The sequence below is a fragment of the Lagopus leucura genome, unplaced genomic scaffold (genome assembly GCF_019238085.1).
Source record: "Lagopus leucura isolate 7727_CA_CO unplaced genomic scaffold, USGS_WTPT01 Super-Scaffold_741, whole genome shotgun sequence".
Classification (NCBI taxonomy): Eukaryota; Metazoa; Chordata; class Aves; order Galliformes; family Phasianidae; genus Lagopus; species Lagopus leucura.
The window spans coordinates 1,069,744-1,093,875 of NW_024962256.1; the positions used below are offsets into that span (position 1 = coordinate 1,069,744).

General features: G+C 41.1%; 1 protein-coding gene across 1 annotated transcript in view; it reads right to left on the reverse strand.

The window, feature by feature from the left end:
- COL17A1 (collagen type XVII alpha 1 chain) overlaps positions 1 to 23,301 on the reverse strand; it is a 35,056-nt gene extending 11,755 nt beyond the window's left edge. Inside the window, exons 1-35 of the mRNA XM_042863824.1 lie at positions 23,247 to 23,301; positions 22,437 to 22,481; positions 21,657 to 21,755; positions 19,564 to 19,695; positions 19,157 to 19,204; positions 18,222 to 18,257; positions 16,522 to 16,569; positions 15,984 to 16,127; positions 14,889 to 15,044; positions 14,118 to 14,189; positions 13,010 to 13,075; positions 12,581 to 12,646; positions 11,383 to 11,547; positions 10,753 to 10,839; positions 10,575 to 10,619; positions 9,835 to 9,984; positions 9,043 to 9,258; positions 8,401 to 8,439; positions 7,955 to 7,981; positions 7,443 to 7,469; positions 6,901 to 6,963; positions 6,622 to 6,726; positions 6,085 to 6,138; positions 5,398 to 5,433; positions 5,217 to 5,270; positions 4,798 to 4,833; positions 4,572 to 4,607; positions 4,118 to 4,180; positions 3,752 to 3,787; positions 3,320 to 3,391; positions 2,928 to 2,954; positions 2,262 to 2,297; positions 1,678 to 1,713; positions 1,372 to 1,452; positions 463 to 498 (exon numbers count right to left, since the gene is read on the reverse strand). Of these exons, the coding sequence (XP_042719758.1) occupies positions 463 to 498; positions 1,372 to 1,452; positions 1,678 to 1,713; positions 2,262 to 2,297; positions 2,928 to 2,954; positions 3,320 to 3,391; positions 3,752 to 3,787; positions 4,118 to 4,180; positions 4,572 to 4,607; positions 4,798 to 4,833; positions 5,217 to 5,270; positions 5,398 to 5,433; positions 6,085 to 6,138; positions 6,622 to 6,726; positions 6,901 to 6,963; positions 7,443 to 7,469; positions 7,955 to 7,981; positions 8,401 to 8,439; positions 9,043 to 9,258; positions 9,835 to 9,984; positions 10,575 to 10,619; positions 10,753 to 10,839; positions 11,383 to 11,547; positions 12,581 to 12,646; positions 13,010 to 13,075; positions 14,118 to 14,189; positions 14,889 to 15,044; positions 15,984 to 16,127; positions 16,522 to 16,569; positions 18,222 to 18,257; positions 19,157 to 19,204; positions 19,564 to 19,695; positions 21,657 to 21,755; positions 22,437 to 22,481; positions 23,247 to 23,301 (2,494 nt within the window). The remainder of the gene's footprint in view (positions 1 to 462; positions 499 to 1,371; positions 1,453 to 1,677; positions 1,714 to 2,261; positions 2,298 to 2,927; positions 2,955 to 3,319; positions 3,392 to 3,751; positions 3,788 to 4,117; positions 4,181 to 4,571; positions 4,608 to 4,797; positions 4,834 to 5,216; positions 5,271 to 5,397; positions 5,434 to 6,084; positions 6,139 to 6,621; positions 6,727 to 6,900; positions 6,964 to 7,442; positions 7,470 to 7,954; positions 7,982 to 8,400; positions 8,440 to 9,042; positions 9,259 to 9,834; positions 9,985 to 10,574; positions 10,620 to 10,752; positions 10,840 to 11,382; positions 11,548 to 12,580; positions 12,647 to 13,009; positions 13,076 to 14,117; positions 14,190 to 14,888; positions 15,045 to 15,983; positions 16,128 to 16,521; positions 16,570 to 18,221; positions 18,258 to 19,156; positions 19,205 to 19,563; positions 19,696 to 21,656; positions 21,756 to 22,436; positions 22,482 to 23,246) is intronic.
- Between the last annotated feature and the right edge of the window lie 831 nt (positions 23,302 to 24,132).

The window sequence follows — 24,132 nt, forward strand, 5'->3', positions numbered from 1 at the left end:
ACATTATTATTAGCAATTTCGCTCTAGTTTGTCCTTGCACTTCTCAAAACAACAGGAAGCATCCAGCCAAGCTATATCCCCTACTACAGGAACGTAACTGCAGCTGAGAAGTACAATAGAAATGCCAGCTTCCAGAAAAAAATAACAAGAGGAAAAGAAAACCAAACATTTTCAGTTTTCACATCACACTGGTTTTCTTACTATTCCCCCCTTCCTCTAGAAATGGAGAAAGAGAGGAAAAAAAAAAAAAAAAAGAAAAGAAAAAAAAAAAAAAAAAAGGAAGAATGGAAATTCTTCAAAAGATTAATTAAGCCCAATAATGCAGGAAAATGAACTGAAAGGAAGAAATCTGCAAACAAAAGGGAGTGAGATTGTGCCAAGGGCTTAGAGACTAGAAACAAAAGAAAACTGGTGAATTCCATTTCCAAAAGGAGCAGAATCAGAGCTGATAGAGAACAGTACCTTGTTGTCCAGGGAGACCAGCTGGCCCAATAGGACCTGGTTTAAAAAAAAAAAAAAAAAAAAAATTGTATGAGGTTTTCCTGGCTGTATTTTCTATTAGCAGAAGAGAATCAATAGGTCTTTTATAAGAACAGAAAAGATAATGAATTTGTTTGCTCAATTAATAGAATTGCTATGGGGATATGAACTCATCAGTGTCTCATCTTGTATGACTTGAAGCTCTGGTAAAGAGGCTTATTACCCATCCTCTGGCCATTGATGTGCTCAGTGCCCCTTGGACTGGGGACATTACCAGAATAGCACTGACCACAAAAGAAATGCAGCAGATTGAACCCTCCTCTTGCACTGTCTGCTGCAAAGTCTTGATCTACCAAACCAGCTCCAGGATTAGCTCCAACTATACAGCTGGGAGAGGCACGCAATGCTATGAAAATCAAAGCCCAGTGGGATTTCTGTTGTCTTGAGATCAAAGGTAAGACTGGAAAACACATACTGACTTCAATTCTAATGCAAGGAAAGAAATCAGACATAAGTTTGTTTTCCTGAGAAGCAATAAAGTTTGCATTGAGTTGCTGAATTTGACCTCTCTCTAGCTGGTACTCATCAGATCAAGAAAAAACAACAGGGTTCCCTGTTTTTTCATCTTTCAGCCCTCCCTTAGTCCCACTGCCTTGTAACTGTAACTCATTTCTCCCCCGGGGCCACTGCCTCCCTGACTCTGCCTGAGATACTGGGCTTTCTGCAGGGAAGAGTGAGAACCATGAATATCTCGACTGCTTGAACAATCTTGCCTCCCAGACAGGGTAGCACAGAAGAGACAACCAACATTACTTATTAAATTAAAAACTGGATACACAGCAATGCAAGGTGCCTGCAAGAAAAAACTCTGCAGAGGAGCAGCTTTCTTACCTGGAACACCAGGAGGTCCAGTGGGGCCCATTGGTCCTGGAGGACCTGGTGGGCCTGGCAGAGCAATAGTTGATGAACCCTCTGAAACACAAACACAGGCACTTGTACACCTACAAATACACACACGCTGCAAACAAATCTGTTCTCAAGGAATGATTTGACAATCTGTAGCATATGTATTCTCCCAACACTGAGAGCTGCCAGTACGGGTCTGGCACACAGTCAAGATTAATTTGGAGGGGATAATAAAAAAAACAGAAAATTGTCCACAAGTGGAAGAGTTTGAACTCTCACAGCAATACATACCAGCACTTATGACTTTGCCTGGAGATCCAGGTTCTCCTAAGAAAAGAAAGTGATAAATATGAAGTCCATTTCTGGGAAAGATCTGTCACTAGCTCAATTATATTGTCTTACCTCTCTTATTAAACATGTGATTTCTATTCTCTTTGCCCTTGATCTCTCATCTAAGAAATCGTATTATTAGAAGGTCATGGAGGAAGCAAAAGAGCCTGCTTAATCCAGAGATCATTCAGATTCTCTCTGATCTTTCCAAGCACCATATCTGCCAGAATTGACAACGGGCCTAGAGTTAGCAGAGCCAGGTGCACAACTTCCTTTGCAGTTACCAGACATCATACTTATACATCCAGGGTAGAACGGATTTTGCTAAGGTTTTGTCTTCCAGAGCTATGCTGGGTGCCTCAGCAGACATCCTGCATGCCATGTTTGGTCAGGGAGGTTCTGCTATTGCTTGTTCCGCAAACCTTCCTTTCCTAAAGCCACTAGATGCCACTGTTGATTCAGAGACTGGTCAGCAGAACAGATAATCCTCTTTAAAATTTAGAGCACAGAAAGAAAACAAATATTAAGGAAGAAACAAAACTCACCTTTAGCCCCTGGTCTGCCTGGGTTGCCTGGAAGTCCTAAAATTAGGAAGAAGAACAATTTAAAATAATTAGTAGAAAAGTTGTTTGTTTGGTTTTATTCATATACTCCAGTGAGCTTCACTAATAGATTTATAGAAGGCATTTCCTACTGCAGAACCTGGCTTTCAGCATTTATAAGCAGGTTGTGACTACTTCACAAGGTGGAGGAATTCATGGTGGACTGAGCCAAGAGTGTCCTTGGGCAGAAGTAGGGGCTTCCCATCTTTCACTGCTTCCTAGGTTTGCCTGTAACTTCTCACAGATACTGCTCCCTTTTCAGAGGCTCCTGGATAAATTCCCTGGTGATTTGGCCTTCTCCACACTATTCTGCCTGTGGAACATCACATCCTTTTTTCCATCTCTACTACAACCCTCCCTCTCCCCTCTGTTTCTGCTGCTAATTACAAGGACTTTTCAGTGATACACAAGAAACTAAACACATGCTCCAAGGCTCTGCATTCCTCAAAACTTATGCAAAATCTATCTCAAAACCAAGGGAGATGCAGAAACTTGGGATATTACTTTGGAAGCCCTGAGTTGTAGAGGGAAAATTAGAACTTTTTTGTTTTGAGTCCATACCAAAAGTGCATCACTGACAAAAAACTGGAACATGGTGAGAAAACCTACCTGGTGGTCCCTGGGGTCCTGTGAGACCTAGGTGGGAAAAAAAGGCAAAAAAATCAAAGATTTTAAAACAATTTTTCAAACAAACTTTGGGCAGGAGGAAGAAAAGGCAAGATTACATTTGCTTAAAATCACAGCACACTAGTGGTGCAAGTCAGCTTAGCACCTGGTATATAAACTGAATGTTGGCTTCTAGCAGCTGAAACTCTTGTTTGCAGTGTGCACAATCCTGAGATCACAAATGGTCTGGGATTCCCTTTGTATTTTATTTTCATTGCTTTCTTACACTACAGAGGTCCTCTGCCAGCATTAACTTCAAAATAAGACCAGAAATCTTTGACAGAAGTGGATTCCTGACCAAGAAAACATTGTTTTTGTCCTCTGTGTGCTTTTACCTGGCTCTCCTGCATCTCCAGAAGGACCTGGAGGGCCTCGGGCTCCTGGCATTCCCATGAGACCTGGTTCACCTAGGAATATAATCATGTTAGTGACCTGTAATTTGCTGATTTATAATCATCCAATTCATTCAAACTTCATCACCAGGCATCCTGCAGCATTCTATCTATTGTATCCTCACGGCCAAGTGGATAGTTTCAGCATCATGTACTTGGAGATGAACAGAAAAGAGCCGTGGAGTGAGAATAATTCTATCAGATTTACAGCCAGCTCCATTATATGTTATATTTCCATGCTTACAAGGTTGACTTTATACAGTTTTTCCGAGACGTCGAGACATATCCCACAGCATAAATCTACTGCCATCTTCTTCCACTCCTTTTACAAACTAGCCACCAGCCACATCAGAAGTATTTGCTCTTCTCTCTTACCTTTTTCACCTGGCTGTCCATCACGGCCAGCTTGTCCTGTTCAAAGAAAACAGATTGTTAGGGACTGGTGTAATAGTACCACAGTTGCCTGTCCTCCTACTATGCAGAGTACAGCCTTAAACACAATAAATCTCCTTGCATTTGAATAAAACCTTAGCTGTAGTTACTGAAGATCCTGAAAAAGTTCACTTGAAAGTGTAAGGACAACTTTTTGAGCATACCAATGAATTTTAGCTATTTAGAGAGAAGATTGGTGATCACTATCAAGGATTCCACTCCCAAGTTCTTCCCTCGTTTGGACTCATAAAAACAGATGCTTAGTAGAAATTACGGTGGCCAAAAACCCAACTATTTTCTGTTACGCACCTGCAGGTCCTTTAGCTCCTGGCTCTCCTGGAGGACCAGGTATGCCTCTTGAGCCTTGTTCACCTGTAATTAGATGACATAAAAATGAATCAAATCTTGGTGAAGATATAATCTATGACTGTCAGTAATACTTGGTGTTTTGCAATTGAAAAAAGCACTGATAGGATGTTCAAAGTTTATGAATCATGACTTTCTCTGGGCATTAGAAATGCTCAAGGGAAGTGAATGCACAGCACATGAGCGATTTCCACCCACCAAAAATAAGATTGCTATCAAGGATAGGATCTATTTGATGAGAACCTGGGTACAAAAATAAAACTCCTATAACCAATAACATCTTTATAATTTTTCAGAAAGCTAACTAGCATTTTCTGGACTAGATATATTTTTTAAAATTAAAACAAAGCACACATACATTTTACAAGCTGATACTTCAAGAATACAATCTACTGACCTGTCATTCCACGAGCTCCTTTCTCACCCTGATCACCTGCAGTACACAAAAAGGAAGAATTCTGTGAGATTGCTTCATCGTGAAATGTTTCCATCAGAGAACAAGTCTGCTCTCTGACCAGAGCACAAAACAAGACGACAAAGAAGAATACAGCTAACTTCTATGAACAATATCCATATCTGAAGGAACCTAAATAAGAGTCAAAAGATTTAATTGATTGATATACCTTTAGGTCCTGGGGATCCAGTAGCTCCTTTCTCACCTGCAAGATACATGGATAGGGTAGTAACAAGTCAGAAGGGAAGGGAATTTCAAGTACCAAGGAAATTCACAGGGAAATACAGGAACTCCGTATCCGAGAAACTCAAACTGCAACTTCCTTTCCTTCATTATAGCTCCATCCATCATTATAGCACCCAGACCTCATTCAATCCTCATTCAGACTTTTCTATTACCTGTCTCTTCTGTTTCTCAATATTTGCTTGTAATCATGAAGTCTGATACTTTTCCCCTTTCCTTCCCCTTACGTTTTTCTCTGCCTCTTACATCTCAGTGTTCCATGCTCATGTCAAGTCTGTTGCTCAGAGTACTGGAGAGGAACATCAGCTAGTACCACTGTCACAGCACAGAGGAAGGGAAGTTTACCTTTAGCACCTGGGAGACCTGCTTCTCCTCTAAATCCTTGAAGGCCAGGAGGACCTGAAGAAAAATGAGGTGAGGGAGTTAATTCATCCCACTCAACACTACGGAACACAAACTGTGAGAAGCTATTGCTCCTTTTCTCTCTACTCTGCAAGATGCCATAGCAAATAAAGGCAGCACTCACCTGGAGGTCCTTGAGGGCCTGGAGAACCCATTGGACCTATGAATAAGGAATAAGAATTTTCTTTCAGTAACACCACAATCAGAAAATGAACAAACCTCTTCAGGTTTGCTCAACAGCATTCACAATCAAGTAGGTGTTTAGAAGATCAGAATGTCCCTAGACCCTAGAATTGGCATTCTGGCCTCTTAAAAATCAGGATATTGAATCTATAAGCTTAATTCTTATAACACATACAAAATGTTTTTCCTTAAAGTAAGGAAAAGAGATTAAAACCTTCTATCTTTGCTGGGATGTTGGTGTCTATGCTTCAGGTACGATTAATTCTTTTGATCCCAGTGACATGGACTGTAAAGCTGTAATGCCATTAACAGCCCATTAGGGATATGGAATTTATTATTTCTAAAAACAGAATAAAAACTGCTGGAAACATAACACATCTTAGAGATGGATGTTTCGAGAAACCTCTCTGCTGACCCCCCACCCTCCCTAAAAATCTCCAGGAGTTTATTGCTCTAAACATTGTGTGCATTTACAAAAGTCAATTTTAGTTAAAATGAGGACTACTGAGCCACTTTTCTGATTACTGCAGTGCAACACAAATGAAGTAAGAATTTTAGAGTGTTCATTTCCTCCTCACAGAACACCTGGTCAATCTGTTAGGCTCTCTCTGTCCATCTTGATATTTACCTTTAAGGCCAGCAGAACCTGGGGGACCAGGTGGCCCAGGAAGACCTGCAGCACCTGCAGAATAAGAACATAAATAGATTCCATAGAATACAACTGTGATATCACTTTTCCATCCCCCTATCTTCCACTATTCTCTGTTCCGGTAAGAGTCACGAATAATCTTCAGGGTAATCTGCTGGTCAGTCAAAAACACACTGTATGTAAACATGCGCTGTACAAGAAAAAAATCCCATCTCACTGGACTTCAGGATGAGCAAGATACATTTCCAAGCTTTGGGAAGATGATGACCTTGATACTAAGTGGTTCTCAGACTTGACTGTGAAATGCAATAAAACAAAGAAGAGCCTTATTTGTCTTTTGCAAGCTTGACACAAAAACCCTTTAGGACAGATTTGTCCATTCTGGGAAACGTCTAAAAATGAAAATTAGATTTGAATGATCAAAATCAAATTCATGAAGTAACTGAAAACTCAGGACTGAACTCCACCTTTTGTCTATCTCTGCTTTATCAAAAAAACTGGAAACCTAGTTCCTACCTCTATCTCCTTTTTCTCCAAATCCAGGTGGTCCAGGCTCTCCTCGAGGCCCTGGTAGCCCTTCTCGACCTCTTTGTCCCATGGGACCTTCCATGCCAGGATCACCTATAGAAAACAAAAGCCTTGTTAGAATAGTTGTCTTTACAGTTGGCACTGGGCAAGCAAGATCCATGCCTACTTCCATGGTGAAAGGCAATGATCACAGCAAGCTGATGTCTGTAATTCCCAAGTCAACTATAAATCTGCTGTGAGAGACTCAGTATTGATAGATATGCTTACCCATGCTGCCCTTCTGTCCTTTTGGTCCTTCTGGTCCTTGGTGCCCCGCTGGACCAGGAATGCCTGGAAAGAAAAACACAAAAAAATGTTCACAATCCTTATCTGTGTATTGTGAATTAATAACCTGCAAATCAGTGTAACAACCTGAACCCCTAAGGGACTCAGCAGCTGGTGAAGGATATACTACTTGCAATGTGGGCACTCGAACAGGGATCTCTTTAGAAGAACACAATACATATTAGAGCACAAGAACACTGTGCCAAGTATTCACATAGATGTGGAACTCTTTCAAAGGTAGCCTGGGATCTTCACACTCACAAATTAGACCTGTTCAACAACACGGAAGTCAGGCTGAGGCTTTGCTTATAACCAAATATCTGTAGTTCAGCATCAAGGTATTAATCAAGGGACTAAATCTACTCACTAAGTACTGACTCTTCAGAAAATCATGCTGAGCTAGATTTCTAGTGCAAAACTCGTTCTTGTCAATGGTAATGTCACTAAGAGCTCATCCCTCAAAGGGGACTTGTACTATTGCTCACCTGGGACACCGGGAAGCCCTCGATCCCCTACAGGAAGAAAGAAATAGAAAGCCAGTTAGGAAAAGGTTTTCACTGTTTCTCACACTGACTAATCCTCACCCCCATGTAAAAAGGAATTTATGTTCTTGTTGTGTTTAGAGGTTCTGCCTTCCCAGCAATGCCAGACTGCATCTTTCGTATTTATGCAATAGATTAAATTATTCACGTCGCATGAAATCCTCTCAAGCACTCTGTGATTAAGCCAGGTATGGTTTCATTTCAGGAATGACTGTCAACCAGGTAAAGGAAGTTCCAAGATTCAAAGTGACAATTGATCTCTCTCCTGCTGTGACCTCTAAAACTGCCTTTGCCAGGAAAAATGAAGATAATCACAAGAATATCTGAAACATCAAATGCATCAGTTTCCCTGTCTAACTTCAGAAGTAACAAACAATCATATAGGCTATACACATATGCCAGGCCCTACGGCAGGCTGCCACAGAACCTGAGACAGCAAGAAACTCCAGACTCACCTTTGGGACCTTGCAATCCCATGTCACCTGAGAAAAAGGGAAAATAAAATAAAATCAGGAGAAATCCTGGAGGTATTTCTCATTCTGTTGTTGTTTTTCTAGTTGTTCTCTAGCCTTCAATAAAACACGAACAAGTTTTAGATGAACAAGGACACTTCACAACGGCACAATGCAGGACCAGGCCCATCACAGTAGTGACATATAGGATCCAGCCTTTCAACATTCTATAATGCATTGTGGGATTGGATTTTCTCTATTAATTCTGCATGAAACAGGTCCCCCCACAGTTTAAATGGCAAACCAGCTTCATGTTCTGTAAGTATAAACCAGTGCCAATTTTCTCACTGCCAACTTTCCCTAGCCCTAGTGGCAACATCCATTCCAAACTTGAACATTGCCATAACCAAGGAATAGGACAAAGGAAGAGATAGACTGTAAGGCTATACCTTTCATACCAGGTTCTCCTCTCTCCCCTCGGAAGTAGCCTGCAACAGGAAATGAAGGTGTTGTTAGACTGCATTACACAAGAAAATAGCTAATTGCTTTGCATACAAAGATCCCTCTAACTGGATTTTGAGGCTGCAGATAGCACAGGCTGGAAAACACAATGGGAGTTTCCTTGAGAAGTTTGCTCTTTGCCAGCCCTTGAACTGCTTGGAGTTACATAAAACTTCTGAAGCTGGAAAAGCATAGACTCCTCACTTCTTAGCCTGCTTTTATCAAAACAAAAGTAAATAATATTTCCCTTACAACTAAAAGTAGCACAATAAGCTTTAGATTCAATTTTACGTGCAGTTCTTTCAAAATGGAAAACTCACTTGCTTCAGCAAACAACACATTCTGGTGCAGGATGGCATGCCCACAGTTTCCTTTTTCCACATCCTGCTAGCTTTGATGGATGCAGCACTAGCGTCAGTGGCAGCATCCTGTGTCCCAGCAAAACTTATCTGTGAGGACAGGTGAGGGCTCTGCTTTTGAGAAATTGCATTGCAATCCAGAGGTCATCTTTAGGCCCTCAGAAAATAAAACCCATTCGTTTCCCTTTCAATAATCTGGTTCAATGCATCACAGGTATTTACTCTGCTCACCTCGTTCTATTTCCTTATTCAGTCTGCTCTTCACCATCAACCAAACTGATTCTTCATTTTCAAAAGGGAAGGTTGAAGATGGTGCCGCACCATGAAGAAAATCCACTTTAGAAACGTCTTTTTCTAAATACGGATTCCCTTGGTTAACTGTCAGGAAGCTGTGATTTATTTTTTCCAGGTTGTCCACACGAGATCTCAGCTTTCTCACTTCTTCCGCTGGAAGGTTAAAGTAAAACAGTGAAAATGTTGATGCAGGCATGTGACTGAAATACTAATTTCTAACAGCGGTGACAAGGCATCGCTGTGACAGCTATGGACAATGAATTTAGCAGGATTATTTTTGCAGCTCTTTTTTTAGCAGGGAAATCTGGAGTTTCAATGACAGCTTTGGAATGTGTTAGTCTCTGAAGAGAAGACATCTCAGGAGTTTCCCTACCCTCCTCTCCCCAGAACTATATAATCTCTTATAGAAGGTTTATGTTCCTTATTCATTCTTTCTGTCCATTTTTAATATTTTGGTGGTGGTCACAATTCTGAGTACTGAATGTGCTCCTCTGGTAGCGAGTTACAATTCACTTGGCTTCTTTCTGCCCCATAGAAAGTTTTGTTCCTCCATGTAAAACTCGATCCTGCCAGCAGAAGGAAGACCCTATCTCTGTATCTTACCCTTCTCTCACCTTAGCAGCAATCATTCTCATAGACAGGGATACATAGAGGTGGGATTCTGTTCAGTCTCAAATTTAAATACACAGAGGCCAGTGATCCAGGCCAGTTTTAGTAGTCATTTCTTACCCAGAGCAATGAGTCCAAAGAGCAATCCAAGGAGAAGCAACCATGCCAGAAGCAAACCCAGAAGCCATTTCCACCAGCTACAGCAGGAACCACAGGGACACCAGGAAGGTGCTGATCCAATTGCACCACCTGCATCACCATTTCGTATTTCTGGAAGAGGCAATTAAATGGTAAATAGCTCCTTAATTTCAGAGTCAAGAATATCTTGAGAACAAGGACTACAAGGTCAGATCCATTATACAAATGGAGAAAAAGCTTTACATTTCACTCTGTGAACACTGGGTGTTACTCTAATCCCTGTGGAAGCTGTAGACAGCTTCCCAATGGGAATCCCAACAGGGTACAACAGTCAGCACTTTTTAAAATAACTGCTGCACAAACACAATTGCTCTGGGGACATTTTGTTGTGCAGTTCTAAGCTGTAAGTAACAGCAAGAGCCAGAATGGTTTGATCCTTCTCCTCCCCAGAAATCTATCCTGATAGTAGGATGCACTCTGCTGTCAGCTAGCTGATTTTCTCCAGCAGCTAAGAAGTGCCACAACTGCCCAATCATCCACAATAAAATCACAGGTAACACTTTCTGTGGCATCTGCTTTGCTCATTACAGATGGAGTAGCCTTTTAAACATGACCTTCCTTTGACATTGTCACGCAGAGATCATTCAACACGCTCGATAACAGCTTTTTGTACGCTGTGCTTTGATGCTCCCTCCAATGACAGTATGAATAGCACCGCTTACCTGCATATGTTGCTTTGTCCCTTGTTGGCGCTGATTTCAATCCTCCTGTAATAATAAAAGAAGATTTAACAGTCTTTCCATACAACACCGAACTTGGAGCATGGGTTTGTAGAGAGAAGGTGTCAATGGAGGCAGAAGGAGGTAATTCTCGTGTATTGCCACAAGCAAAGACCCGTACCATTTGTATCTGATTTCAGGCCAGTATCTGCCACGTAAGAAGAAAGCCCCTGCTTTTCTTTCTTCAAGGTGTCTTCTGCAAAGGATCCTGAATGGGAATGAAATGCAACTGAAAACATTACAATTGGTGTACAACCAGGCCAACTCTTTTCTCAGAGTCTAAAAGCGTGGTAGCGTGGTTCTTATTAGGTAGCAAGAACAGCTCTCTGTCAGTTTAAGTAAGCTGCTGATCTATCTGTTGCTTTTGAAGTTCTTGAGCTCCCAAGCTTTGAGAAATGTCCCAAGGCACACCCTGGAGCTTCAAAGGCAAAATATGTTAGACATAGATGCTGCTGATGTGGTTAAAGGCTAAATGCCTGCCAGAGATTCACGAGTGGCATACAGGCATAGCATCCTGAACTCTCAACTCCACAGACAGAGAAGACCCTACACTGGCACAGTTCATCTGGCTGCATGCATAGGGCTGTTCTTATCATACATACTCCAGTCACACTGCTCTCACTTCAGCTGCATCAAAGTTTATTGTCTCCAAAATGTCCCTTGCAGAGATGTGATTCATATTCCCCCTCTCCATTTTTCTGCTCTCAGCAGACCCATATGTGTGTCACACATCCCAAGGAAGAGAAATTACCTCCATTAAGCCCAGTGGAAGAGGCACTAAAGACTTTGCCGCTATCCTTGGTCATGACTAAGAGCTCCATCTCCTTCTTTGCTGGGGCATTCTCTTTCTCCAGCAGCAGGAACTTGCAGTCTTTGCGCAGAAAGTCATCTCCCTGGGAGCTCAAAACAGTTCCACCTGAAATATTGGTGAAAGATGGGACAGAGGAGGAGATGGGTGCATATAAACATGTAACTACAAGCCACAACACTTTGTTCATCAAAACAGGGAGTCCCATTATGACTGGGTTTGCCACTTCTATAAGGAGCCAGCAAGATACACATCAGTCACTTGAAGATAAGAAGAGCTGTGTGTCTCGTGAAACTTCAGAGATGTGTATTTCAATAGCATGGGAACAACTTCTACAGGATATGAAGAGCATTCAACATTTGTAATGAAAGAATTCGCTCAGTGACCTCCTCTCTTTTGAAACACATCTATTAGAGAATAATAGAAATTCAGTCTTGAGAGATATCCAAAGGTCACAAGAGCCATCACATCTCAAGCTAAAGAGCACCTTAAAAGAGACACTGTGAAGTACAAAGCACTTCATATACTTGGGAGCCAGGCACGGTTACGAAGCTTTGAACTGCAGCTTGCAGAAGTTGAGCTCAATATAAATAAGGCTAAAAATATTAATGTGGCCACATTTCTGCCATTACACAGAAAAGATGAATCCCAGCCATTCAGAGACCACAGGCCAGTAGAAAGACCTCAGTTTATCTCATAAAATAGAACAACCAAACAACAAGAAGCCAACAATCTGATCATGCATAAGTTAGTTCCTTGATTTTCAAGTGGTTAAGGCTGATATACCTTAAAAATAACATTTAGGTGTAACCTTGGAAATATTTTGGTTTCAAATGAAACACAGTGTCACATGTCATCTTCTATCCAGTTACTTATCTGTTGAACAGAAATAGCTACAATAAAATTCTCCAAGTTACCACAAAGTGGGAGAGATCTGAATCAGGCCAGCTGATTTCTCATCCTGGCTCATTTACCTTCTTTTCTGAAAGGCTCTAGTAAGGGAGCTTGACATTGACAAGTCATGCTCCTGAAGAGCCACATGCTAGTACATGATGGCTCAGATGGATGAATCTCTAATTCACTTTTATCATGAAATGCTTGTACAAAGCTATGTCTAAGCAATTGTGAATGATACACTCACCTGCTGAGGCAGACACACCAGTACTATTCATGGTGTTTGTCTGAGAAGTGTTCTTCATCCCATATGCTGCAATGAAGAAATTCCAGAATGAAAAAGATGAAGGATAGCAAAGTACCTACACATACCAGTCTTGGGCTATACACCATTCATGAATCTTTTCTCAAACAGGACACTTAGTAAAACAAATCAGCAAGGGCTTTCCCAGCAAGCAAGTTTATAGTGCTTACACAGGCACTGGAAGCCACTCCTGTATGTGCAAAACAGAAGAAACGTTCCTCAAAATCTCCTCACACCACATTGCTCCACACCAGAAGATGGCAATAAAGGAACCTCTGTCAATACGAACATTATAGTCACCACAGAAAAGGTGGGAGAATGTAGTACACATCAGGGACTCCCTTATTTGCTTATGCTTAAAAGGTTTCTGACCTGCAGAGGCTGCAGTGGCATTCAGGGCTGAAGAGCTTGGTGACAGATTGTTTTGAACTCCGAACACTGCAAAGAAAAAAATCAATGCAATGGGAGTTAGAGAAGTCCTGCAGTGCAAGTGGTGTTCTGGCTGAAAACAAAATAAAACCAGTGATAATAATGATGACCTCAGAGAATCCTGTTGGTTAGAAATCACCCTTAGGGTTTCTAAGGAATTTTGTCAGCTAGTAGGTGCATCACAATTCTAAACATTCCTGTTCAAAACCTTACAAAGCATTTTTCCTTAGATCACCTTGCTATATAAGTTATTATTGGCCCAGGACTATTAACAGTGACAATTTTAAAACATCAACTCAGGCTAGATTGGAAACCCACTTCCACGGCTGCGTGGATGTTTCTGGAAGTATGGGACTTGGGAAAACAAGTACATTTGGGAAACCAGTTTGATGTGACTGGAGGAAGTTTAATGAGACAACTGCACACACTGCATGTCAAAGTATTGTCCAGAGAGAAGTAAACACTTGAAGGTGGTACCTTCAGTGTCAGAATCACTGTGGCAATATCTGATGTAGTTTACAGACTGCTTTCATACACTCTGCTCTCTAGAGGCTCAATCAGAGAACCTGCATGATGGCACAACACTGAATAGGAAGAATGTGTAACTGCGTAAGGAAGAGAGGTGCTCTTGTGGTATGGAACAGCAACAACCAAAAGTCATAAGTGAAACAAAGGGTAATTATAGGGAAAACTGACAGCAGTAGACCTTTATGGATTAGGACACATGAGTTTAACTTTCAGAGGGTTATCCTGAGTTGTCCTGGGGAAGAAACAGGCTGCTTCAATAGACAAATTACTAATCTTGGAAAATAGCCGATTTTCCTCGCTACCTAAATAAAAGTAGTTGGGACCTAATGTCAGCTACACAAGCTATACAGCATACACCCAGAATAAATCCTCCGTAACCAGAGAATAACTGTGGTGTAAAGACAAGCTGCTGACATTCAGAGGAAAGAGGAGAAACAGAGTAATATGGGCAATATTTCAATGCATGTGTCTGGCAGGACTGTGGCACTGTAAAAGTGTGAAGGGAAGAAGAGAAAAATCTGACCTGTTGAGGATGTGCTCAGGCCTGTGTTCAGAGTATGACTGCTGGGAGCCAGGTTATTCGGAACACCAAAAACTGTAAAAAGAGGAAGTGAAACGTTATCACTTCTACAACCCACAGAAATTAGTCAGCGTGATTGTAAAATAATTGCACAGAGGAAAAATACTGAAAACTGTGACCTGAAGCCACTCCCTTTACTGAACTTATACAGTTGAGAAGAACCTACATCAGAAAATTGCAATCATGGATAATGTATAATGTGAGAAAGCAAAGCTTTTGCTAGTATGGCATTATTAACTTTCTTGTGCTTTTTTTTTTTTTTTTTTACTCTAACAGCATCCCTGGCATTTGGAAGTTGGTTTTGCAAGTTATAATCATTGCCAACATTGATTGATTAGATCTTTAATGTTAGAGGATGGCATGGTTAGGACTAGTTTTTCTTTCAATTGACCAAGATAATTCAAAGTTCACTAGTCTAAAACTAGTCTTGATAGATAGCCTGGTCTCATTTAAGTAAATAATAAAGTTACAACAATTGAGACAAATCAGGCAGTCAGGACAGCCTGTCCTCACAACAAAGGACTTCCAAGTACAAACATCGTAGAAGCAAAATCACAGAATTACAGAAAAGCAGAGAAAACCCAAGCATATCTTCTGCCACCTCAGTTCTTCCCTCATTTTAATTCTTCTAACTGTGCAGATAAGAGTACTGCTATTGACCCAATTTCAGTGTGGAGTTTTGTGCTTACAGACTTGGCAGTCCAGGGAGCATACCTGATCCTGTAGAGTGAGACATAGCATTGACCAAGGAAGAGCTCTGGCCCATGCTGTTGTGGTATCCTCCAAGGGAAGACCCAGCAGGCAGAGTTGAGGACCATGTGTATGGAGGGAGGGCTGTATTTAGTATAGTTGTATCATATGTCCCTGACACTGTAAAAAAATAAAATAAACAATAAACAAACAGTAGGGACTAGGCTGATGACTTAGTATGCACTGTAGGTTTACATGGCAGAGAACTTAATTTGCCTTCAATTTCAATTACTTTTGTTGAGTCCACGCAACAACTCCAGGTTAATGTAGTATAACCAATCTCAAATGCCAGCTGATTACAGCCCACTTGAATTAAAAAGAATGGAATAAAGACTGACGTGATAGCCTGACTATTCACAAAATACTTTGAGAAGACTTCATTGTTTACAGATGCTATGATACTACAATAAAACATTTAATGTGCTTCGGTCCATAATTCTGTTAATCCTGGACTAGGACACCTAGAAATTTTGCTTCCCGTACATGTGGCTCTGGTTCAAAATCCCCAGTTTTAGACAAAATTTTAGCCATCAGAAGGTAAAAAGGCATTGCTTGTTCCTAGATTCTGGTGGAGAATAGCAGAGTGAATATGAACATCGCTGCCTCAAGCGCCACAGGGAGGCTTATAATTAATGAAAGCCAGTTACAGTATTCTAAATAGTATTTATAATACCATCAAGTTTTACTGATCTCTGAACCTGCCATATGGCCAATAAATTGAACACTGATCCAAATGTTGTCTTCACTGCTACCTTCATTTTGCTCAGCAATAAGAAATCATACTGCTCTAAGACATTTATGCAGAGCTCTTGTCTCTGCCAGCAGCGCTTCTGAATTAAACCTGGCATCAGCAGGATATCTTAATTTTATAGAAGTACACAGTTCACCATCCAAAGATGGCCCTGGACAATCCTCCAACACTTCACTCCTTTTTCTGTATCTGGGACAGAGACCATGCATTCTTAATCTGGTGTTCTTAACAGCTGAGAATTTTTACGGTAAAACGAATTTTAATGGATAGTTAGCAATGCTGGAGCCTTCCAGACCTCTGCCACGTACCTGACTGAGAGCTCTCAGTAACCATTTTTGTCTCCACCACAGCTTTTTTTGGTATTGGGAGGGTACTTGACGATGACCGAGTCGGGCTGCAGCTGGCTGATCGACTTCCTTTCAGTAAACGTTTGACATCATCCAACTCCGTCCCTGGCATGAAAAACAAGCACCCAGATTTATCCAAAAGCCCTTGTTTCACTGAACTGTAATCCTGCCCTGGGGATAAACCATTCAGTGGAATTTACTCAGGAACATCTCAGAAGCTGTATTTTTCAGGAGCACCATTGACATAACAAAACTTCACAAGCTGCATTTCAGGAATTAAGTACAACTCTATCCTTGCAAGACAACCACCTAACCCACAGCATGCTTCTTTGTTCAATACAGGGAGATAAATGGAAGTTCTTACAGCGGGAATAAAGGATGACATGCTGCTATCTGTCATCATGAAGACTGGATTCACAAGACACGGTAGACATATCTAGAGCACCAACACACTCAACGTTATACCTGATTCCCCCAGAGTATAAGCTGTGGCACTTACATCTGCCAGAGGGAGATGCGCTCTGCAGCCGGACTCGTATTTCACTCTCTGTGAAGAGAAAAAAGCAGATCATGAATATGGAGTGCAACGTATTTATGCCCTGAGCTGAGAATGAATCTTTATGCTGAAGTGAATTCCTCCTTTCCTGCTGTCTGTGTTGCCTTGCTGCTCGATCTAAGCAGCGCTCGTGGCATATACTAATTTCTTGCAAATTGGCCTGGGTGATTTTTGTTCTAGGGTTAGATTTTAATGTTTTTCATCCAGAGAGCTGCATTTTATTCCTTGCATGCTTCTGTTGAAGTCAATAGCATTGTCAGTGCCAATCAAATGAAAGACCTAATTCCTCAGTCCTCAATCAAGGTCCTCAATCAAGTCCTAAATAATCAGTCCTCATTCCCACTCATCACAATTACTATTATTGGTCTATTGGATAAAAACCTAAAGAGTCAAAAGAAACTTCAAGATTTCAAGGCTAACAGAAGTTCCCTAATACTTATTGGGTAAAATTCATACCACATCTCTATAACGGGCTGCAGGATTTACGCTCTTGCAACCTGCTGCCTTCTGTTTCGGCTCCTTGAACGTAACCCCCTACTTTACCAAAGTTGCACTGAAATAAAACTGTCAGGTCGCACTCAGACATTTATTAATCCAACAATCTTTCCAGGTACTCCAGTTTATTACTTACTGGCTTTTACTGTTCAGCACAAGAGACTACAGAGTTAATCCGATTTGTTGGGAAAAGCCTTTAAGCTTACTACCTATGAGCAAGGACATGTGACTCATGCTCCTTGAGATGAAATCTGACAGTGCATACACTCTAAAGGAAACACTGGCTTCGGCATTCAGGTAGAGAAGCTGATTGATAGATTGAGACAATTTCCTGAAGTAACATGAGAAGCTGAAGCTGATTCTCTGGTATCTGTTTTATTACATAAGGCTAGCTCTGCTGGGAGGTATGTACTGTGCCAGAGGAGACTGTGAAGACCTGAGGTAGAATAATCGGTAACTGTGACATTCTCCAGGAGGAGAGTGCAAGAGCATACTTTGATTTATATCCACTGCCAAAATTAACTTGGATAAAATGACATTATAGTTTTCTCCTCAAGCAACTGGAAACAGATATTAAACTCTTAGTAATATAATCCTGCTTTCCCCAATGCTGTTAATAAATTACTAGAAGAGCTAAATGGTTTAAACAACACAGTTTCACAGTGAGCTCATAAGCAGACTGCAGCAAGTCCATAATTTCTTCAGCCTCTTGTTACCACCAGCATAAGATCATTTCAGGGAACGTCCGTATGGTTTCTAATATAAATCTCGGGGAAAAATGTGCATGTGATTATTGTAAAAACACCAGAGCGGGGGTCACAGAGAATGGCTGGACTGAGTTTGTGGTAGTGAACAGTTAAGATGGAAAACTACGTTCTACACCCCCAGAGTTCCAGGTCCCCAAACAGATCCTCCTTTCTGGCACAGTACTACCATTACGACTTTCACTGGAGTCCTTGCACTGAGCTTGTTTAATCAACTGTTCACACATAAAACGGTTCACACCTGCAGTGGTGTAAATCCAGGCACCTCATCAGACTCTAGACTCAAACCACCTTGATTCCAGATAAGGAGTAGGTCCATCTGACACACCTTGAGTCACACTGGGAAAAAACAAAGACAACTTCTAAAAGAAGAGTACCACTCACCTCGACTTTGGCTTCGCCCTCGTGTGGAGGCAGACGCTGTGAAGATAAGAGAAATAAAAGCAATATTAGGTTTTACTGCCTTTGACACATGGATATTTGGATCTTCGAATCTTCCTCTGAATGTAGAAACTCAGGCAGCAAACTTCTTTACTTGAGGCACAGCTAGGGGGCATTGAAATCCCAGTTTTTGCCAGGACTTCTTTAGACCATGAGGTATCTCAAAGAGTGTGCAGCACCTTAGTATTTCTGGACCAACTGCTGTTTCTGTTTGCACACATGTTATTTGGAGATAATGATCTTTTATTTCAGTAATCCAGTATGAAGATAATAGGCCTGTTTATACCATCAACCAAGGTCAGACACTATGAAACCCTGCCTCTTCCCTAAACCAGAAAGACAGCGACATCATATTGTTCTCCACCTGCACTGGATATAAGAAGCATCCCAGAGTTTGGACAGAGCAAAAACTCCTACCTGCTGAAAATATACAGTATAAATACAACACTTGATAGCCAGTTCATCTTTTCAATTACACCATATGAACATGTTGAAGTCTAGAAAAGGATAAGTGGTGGAGTATATCCAGCAATGGTTCAAAATCTTAAGGGAATGCACTTTCTTGCTTGGGTCTATTCCCCCAAGGTAGGAGACAGCAGATGTTGTCAAGTGTCTTATGTTCTCCTGCTCATGCTCTATACCATTTTGAGACCATTTAAAGAGTAGCTGAAGGTAGTAGGTGTATTACATTATGCAGCCCCTGTTGGAATCTGTACTAGCTTGAGACCCTGCTGTCAGCTGCATTAACAGTAACTCTTCTGAAGTCACAGAGTTGCACTGGCTGTCCAATATAGAGGTAACATGTAGAAAGCCTCTGTAGTCACCAATTCACATGACCTTGCCATAAAGTTCAGAGAGACAGTTCTGTAAGAACATACCAAACTCTTTTCTGGGGAACTCTGGAGAAGAGTTAGCACTGGAGCTCCCTGCAAGTAATAGAAATGGGTCATTAATACTTTTTAGAAGATCATCAAGAGTTTCCAAGTATGCTTCTGGTACCTGTTTAATTCCACTGAGTAACAAACATTTCCATTCAAAAAGAGCTATTCAGGATTACATGAACTAGTTGCAAACATCAACAAATAAACTCCTCTTAGAAATGAGTGTTAATAAAAATAAGACTCAATCATTAAAATGCCTCCCTGCTGGCTTATTGCCCAGCAAAACCACTATAGATGGGATTCTTGTGCTATTTAAGACAATTCTGAATTAAGGTGCTGGAAGTCCCAAGCAATGTCGGGCTGCACAACATTGTGCCTCTTTTCTATGGCATATTCTGCAATACCTTCATATGTTGCATGGCGGTTGACATGGGTTTTTCTTTCAAACGTTGAGCCAGGTGATTTGGTGAGAGTTGAGCTAGGAGACTGTGTTTGCCTGTAGCCAGACGACGATGAGTTCAATCTACCACTTCCACCTATCGGCAAAACAAAACCCCCTCAGCAAATTGAAGATATGACCTGGATGTACACCCTGTATATCCCAAGTACTTTATGTTTGTGTCTTCTGAGCTGGACAGATCTGCATTAGTATCTTAGAACTAGAGATGGGCAAAAAAAAAAAAAAGACAACCACATTTGGATGTAACTCTGACTGTCAGCATTCCCTGCAAAGAGGAATTTATCTTTGTGGTTTAAAAATGACATGTCAGTAATTTCAATAACAGCGGGTTTTGGCTGTTATTAAATGAATAAATGAGACATTTGTGCTGAGCAGGAAGACACCTGGCTTTAAATTGGCCTGGATTTTGCCATTTGGATACAGATCCACCCGTAAACTCCAGTGTTATATGACAGTTTAAACAAGATGTAGTACTGGAGGATGTCATTCACGAGGCAAAGGAAAGAAGAGATGAGCAAGCTTCCTTCCAAAGCAACTAGCCACAGTCTCACTTAGTCATGCCTTAGTCAATCAATTTCCAGGAGATGTGATAGAGGCATGAGTCAAGCTCAGGGTTGTTTGGAGATTATTAGTAGCTGTTCTGTTTAGACAGGGGAAAGTTTCCTTTCCTAGCTGATATCAGCACTGTGCGAAAAGAACTGGGCAGCCATAAAGAATGCGTGGTTTGTGGAAGGATCAGACTCTTGATTGGACTCTTCTATGAAATCTAACATGGGAGTATGATCAGAGTGGCAGTACAAGGGTAGCTCTGTGATGAGGGCAATATATGCATGCTGATCAGTGGGATCAGACTGATCAGACTGGTTATTGTTTAACTATCACTGTAAAAAGAGAACACCCTTGTGATCTCAAAGTATATTCTAACTCATTTTCTCTTCTAGAGGGATCTATTTTGGTTTGTAACTTGTCCACTTAATTGAGCAAAAACAACTGTGGTGACAAGCGGACCTCTGTTGGAGACATTCTGCCAGCAGAATGGGAAAAACAGCCAAGTGCTCTGCAAAACTTAAAGAAGTTCAGATTCTTTTCTCTTCCTCCACACACTGAAAATAACTAACCAGGAGGATGCAATCCCAGAGTCATTTAAGTTAGAGCTCTGAGGGATAGGCACAGTTCTCAGTTAAACTGGTGCCAGCCTAGACAATTAGGTTGATATGTGCACCAGAGTTGCATCATATTTGTCCAGAGGGGAAGTGACTCCACACTCTGGCCTCTAATTGAAGGAGATGAGTATATGTCAGGTCTAGAGGGTAGGCCTAATTCTTCCTTTGAACTTCCATTCTGCACTTTCCTCTCTTTGACTTGCCAGCTCTTCTGGAGAACGGAGAATGTTCCCTGTAAGAATTGTTATCCAGTCTGTCCCACTGTGAGAGAGGTGCACCAGAAAGCTGGGTAGAAAGCTTATTCTTCAAAAACCTTCACTATGACAATCTAACAGCTCAGCAGAGAATGTTGCTAGAGAGGAATTGTCTTTATGGAGTAGATAAGAAGTACTGATTCAGCACATCCAGAAAACACATAGACCATTCAAAGTGCTAAAGTCACGGATACCCTGACAAGAAGATAGATTCTATGAAATTGTTTTATTCTACTCTACTGTCATATTGTATTCTAACATCAGCAAAATCAACAAACATTAAATGAAGCCATCTTCTGAACAAAAATGCTCAGAAAGACTGTGATTTGGAAAACTTGAATAAAGAAAATTTTGATTTCCAAACGACTCAAGGGCAGTGGAAAAGAGTTTTTCAAAGGTTACTGAAAACTACCCTGAAATCAAGCTTTCCTTGCAAAAAAAGAGAACTTTGCCATTCACTCACCCATGCTCACAACCAGCTTTAAGGAAGGAATACCTTTGCTTTGAGTATTTGCCTTCTCTACTTTAAGAAACCCCATTTTTCTCAATCCTGCCCAGACTCTCTCCTCAGTCCATTAATGCTGCCTTTGCTTTTTGTTACTGATATTTTCATTCCTTACTTGAAGTCACATAGCCACTGCTATGGGTGTAAGATCTCTTTTCAACTCCACTTCCTCCAGTGTGGGATGATGTCTTGAGTCCACTACTGCTCCCTCCTTCTGGAATAGACGAGCACAAAATGAGATTCTGTCACAATTAAAGATGAGAAGAACAAAAATACTACAAGACGAGGCAGAAGGTACCCAAAACCATTCTTACACTCAGTTCCAAGGACAGCTTAATGTCTGAAAAGGCATCAGAACTGCAGAGAAGTATCTCAGCAGAGCAGATGCATACTCAGCAGGTTTGTAGTCAAGTTTTGATTTGAGCATGGGCTGGAAGATGCTCCTGTTAACTCTCATCATAAATGAGACAGTGCAATGCCTTTTCAACCCTACTGCAGAACAGACAATTGTTCCCTATTTGTTACACAGACATAGAAATAACCTGTGACATCTGATACTATGCAAAGGGATTATTTGCGTTTGTAAGCTGGATAAGATGGAGGACAGAGACTCATCACTTTTGATCTCAAGAGACAGTCACTACCACAGACTCTATCTGGGTGCCACTCTTGAAGAGCCAGGTCTACCAGTCTTAGTGGACTCTGCGCTTTGTTACTGCTCCTTCTCTCCACCAAAAAGTATTTTGGGAGAAGTATTTCTCAAAATAGCTTAAGTGTTAGTATTTCTGCACTGACACCTGCTACACCCAGGGACTTACGAAAGTAATGAAGCCGATTAACACAGAGGGACAGCAGTCACAAAGCAAAAGTAATGCAGTGGATCACAATTACTTACTGGGTGGTAAAGATGTCAGTCTTGTAGTTACTGTCTCTGTAATAACTGAGGAAAGAAAAGTTCAGAAGTTACTGCACTTTCATCCAGTCAGACAAGATCAGTGTTCCACTTCATTCCATGGAAGAGCATGAATTATTCAAATAAGATTAACTCATTTAAAGAGAGCTCTCTTCCCTTGAGACTATATTGCCTGGGCACTGAAAGCTGTGTGCTTTCAGACTTCTGTCATGCTACAGTAACTAAATGTATCACTGCCATGAAAGACATGAAAGTGATATTATTTCAGGGCACTACTGAACCACAGCAATTGCTGGAAAAGTAAAGCCCAGGTCAGACTCCTTACTAGCTTTCTATGGAACCTGCTTTAGCAGGGCGTAGCACTAGCCAGTCTCCCTTCCAACCCCTACAATTCTGTGATTCCTACTAGCTAATTCCCACAATGTCAGCAGAATCCTGTTTTACCCTACTATTACACAAAGACAAGAAAGATATAATAAACAGTTTGAAGACTGTGCATGGCATTTGTTTCAGAAGCAGAATTCAAATGTCTGCACTACTGGCTAAAGATATTATCACAGGCCAATAAATTCTGGTTAAACAATCAGGTCATCGTATAAGTCTCTAAATGCCTGTTTTTGCCCTGTTCTATTCCTTCTTTTGATTTGGGTTGAAATATCAAGGACAGATGCAGAATTTAGTCCTGGACCCCTGGCAGCATGCAGTCCCTCACAGAAGTGTCAATATGGTTGCTGTATTTTTGGAGTGTGATCCAGTCTTGTAACATGAAAATAAAAAAAATGTTCTCCTTACGTCTCTCTGTAACTTCTGATCCATCTTGCCTCGTTTTCTTTGTTAAAGAATCCATATCATTTCCACCTGCATGGAAGCCATAAAGACAGTGCTCAGAGCTTTGTGAAGAGAAGATGACAACAAATTCCTGTAAGTCCCATCATTTTTCTCTCTTCGGCAGAGGAACTGCCTGAAACTCAGTTACAGCAGAGTTTGAAATATCTTTCTAGAACCACCTGAGTACTACTAACAGAACAGCAACAAGTCCCTGCAAAACTGGAAGCTAGACAGTGCATAAAGGCTGAAATGGCAGGAAGGGTAGTGAAGCCAACAGGGGAGCTAAGGGCAACCAAATTCAACCAGAACTGGACAAGTTTAGACCTGGATTTACATGCAGACTTTGTGGCACTACACCATGGTCTTTAGTTGGATCTCTATAAAATTTTAACAAAACCACAGGATTCAAACATTAGTCCTACACACCTGTTCTGTACAGAAATCAACAACATTGGATTAGAAATGCAGACAAGTTCACGAGTTCTGCTTCTGTTACCTACACACGCTGTGCCAGTGCTACAAGAAAAGCATAAGCAGAAATATCACAGCACTTTGACAGTACTACAGGCCATTCTCAAGATACGTTGATGCTAAAACCACAGAACTGACTTGAGTGAAGCAAAAAACAAAACAAACAAAGCCACCCACCACGAGAGGTACCTTTAAACCAGCTATTTTCATCAGCAAGGAACTTAAGGTAGGAAGTGCTTTATCTTGCTTTACAAACCCATGTCTGCAGCTGTGGAATCTGAGCTAATTCAGCCAGCTCAGGTCAGTCTACACAGTACTGAAATCACTGCTGCAAATGCCACCTATACTCATCATGGCTTGGATGCCTCTCAAGTCATAA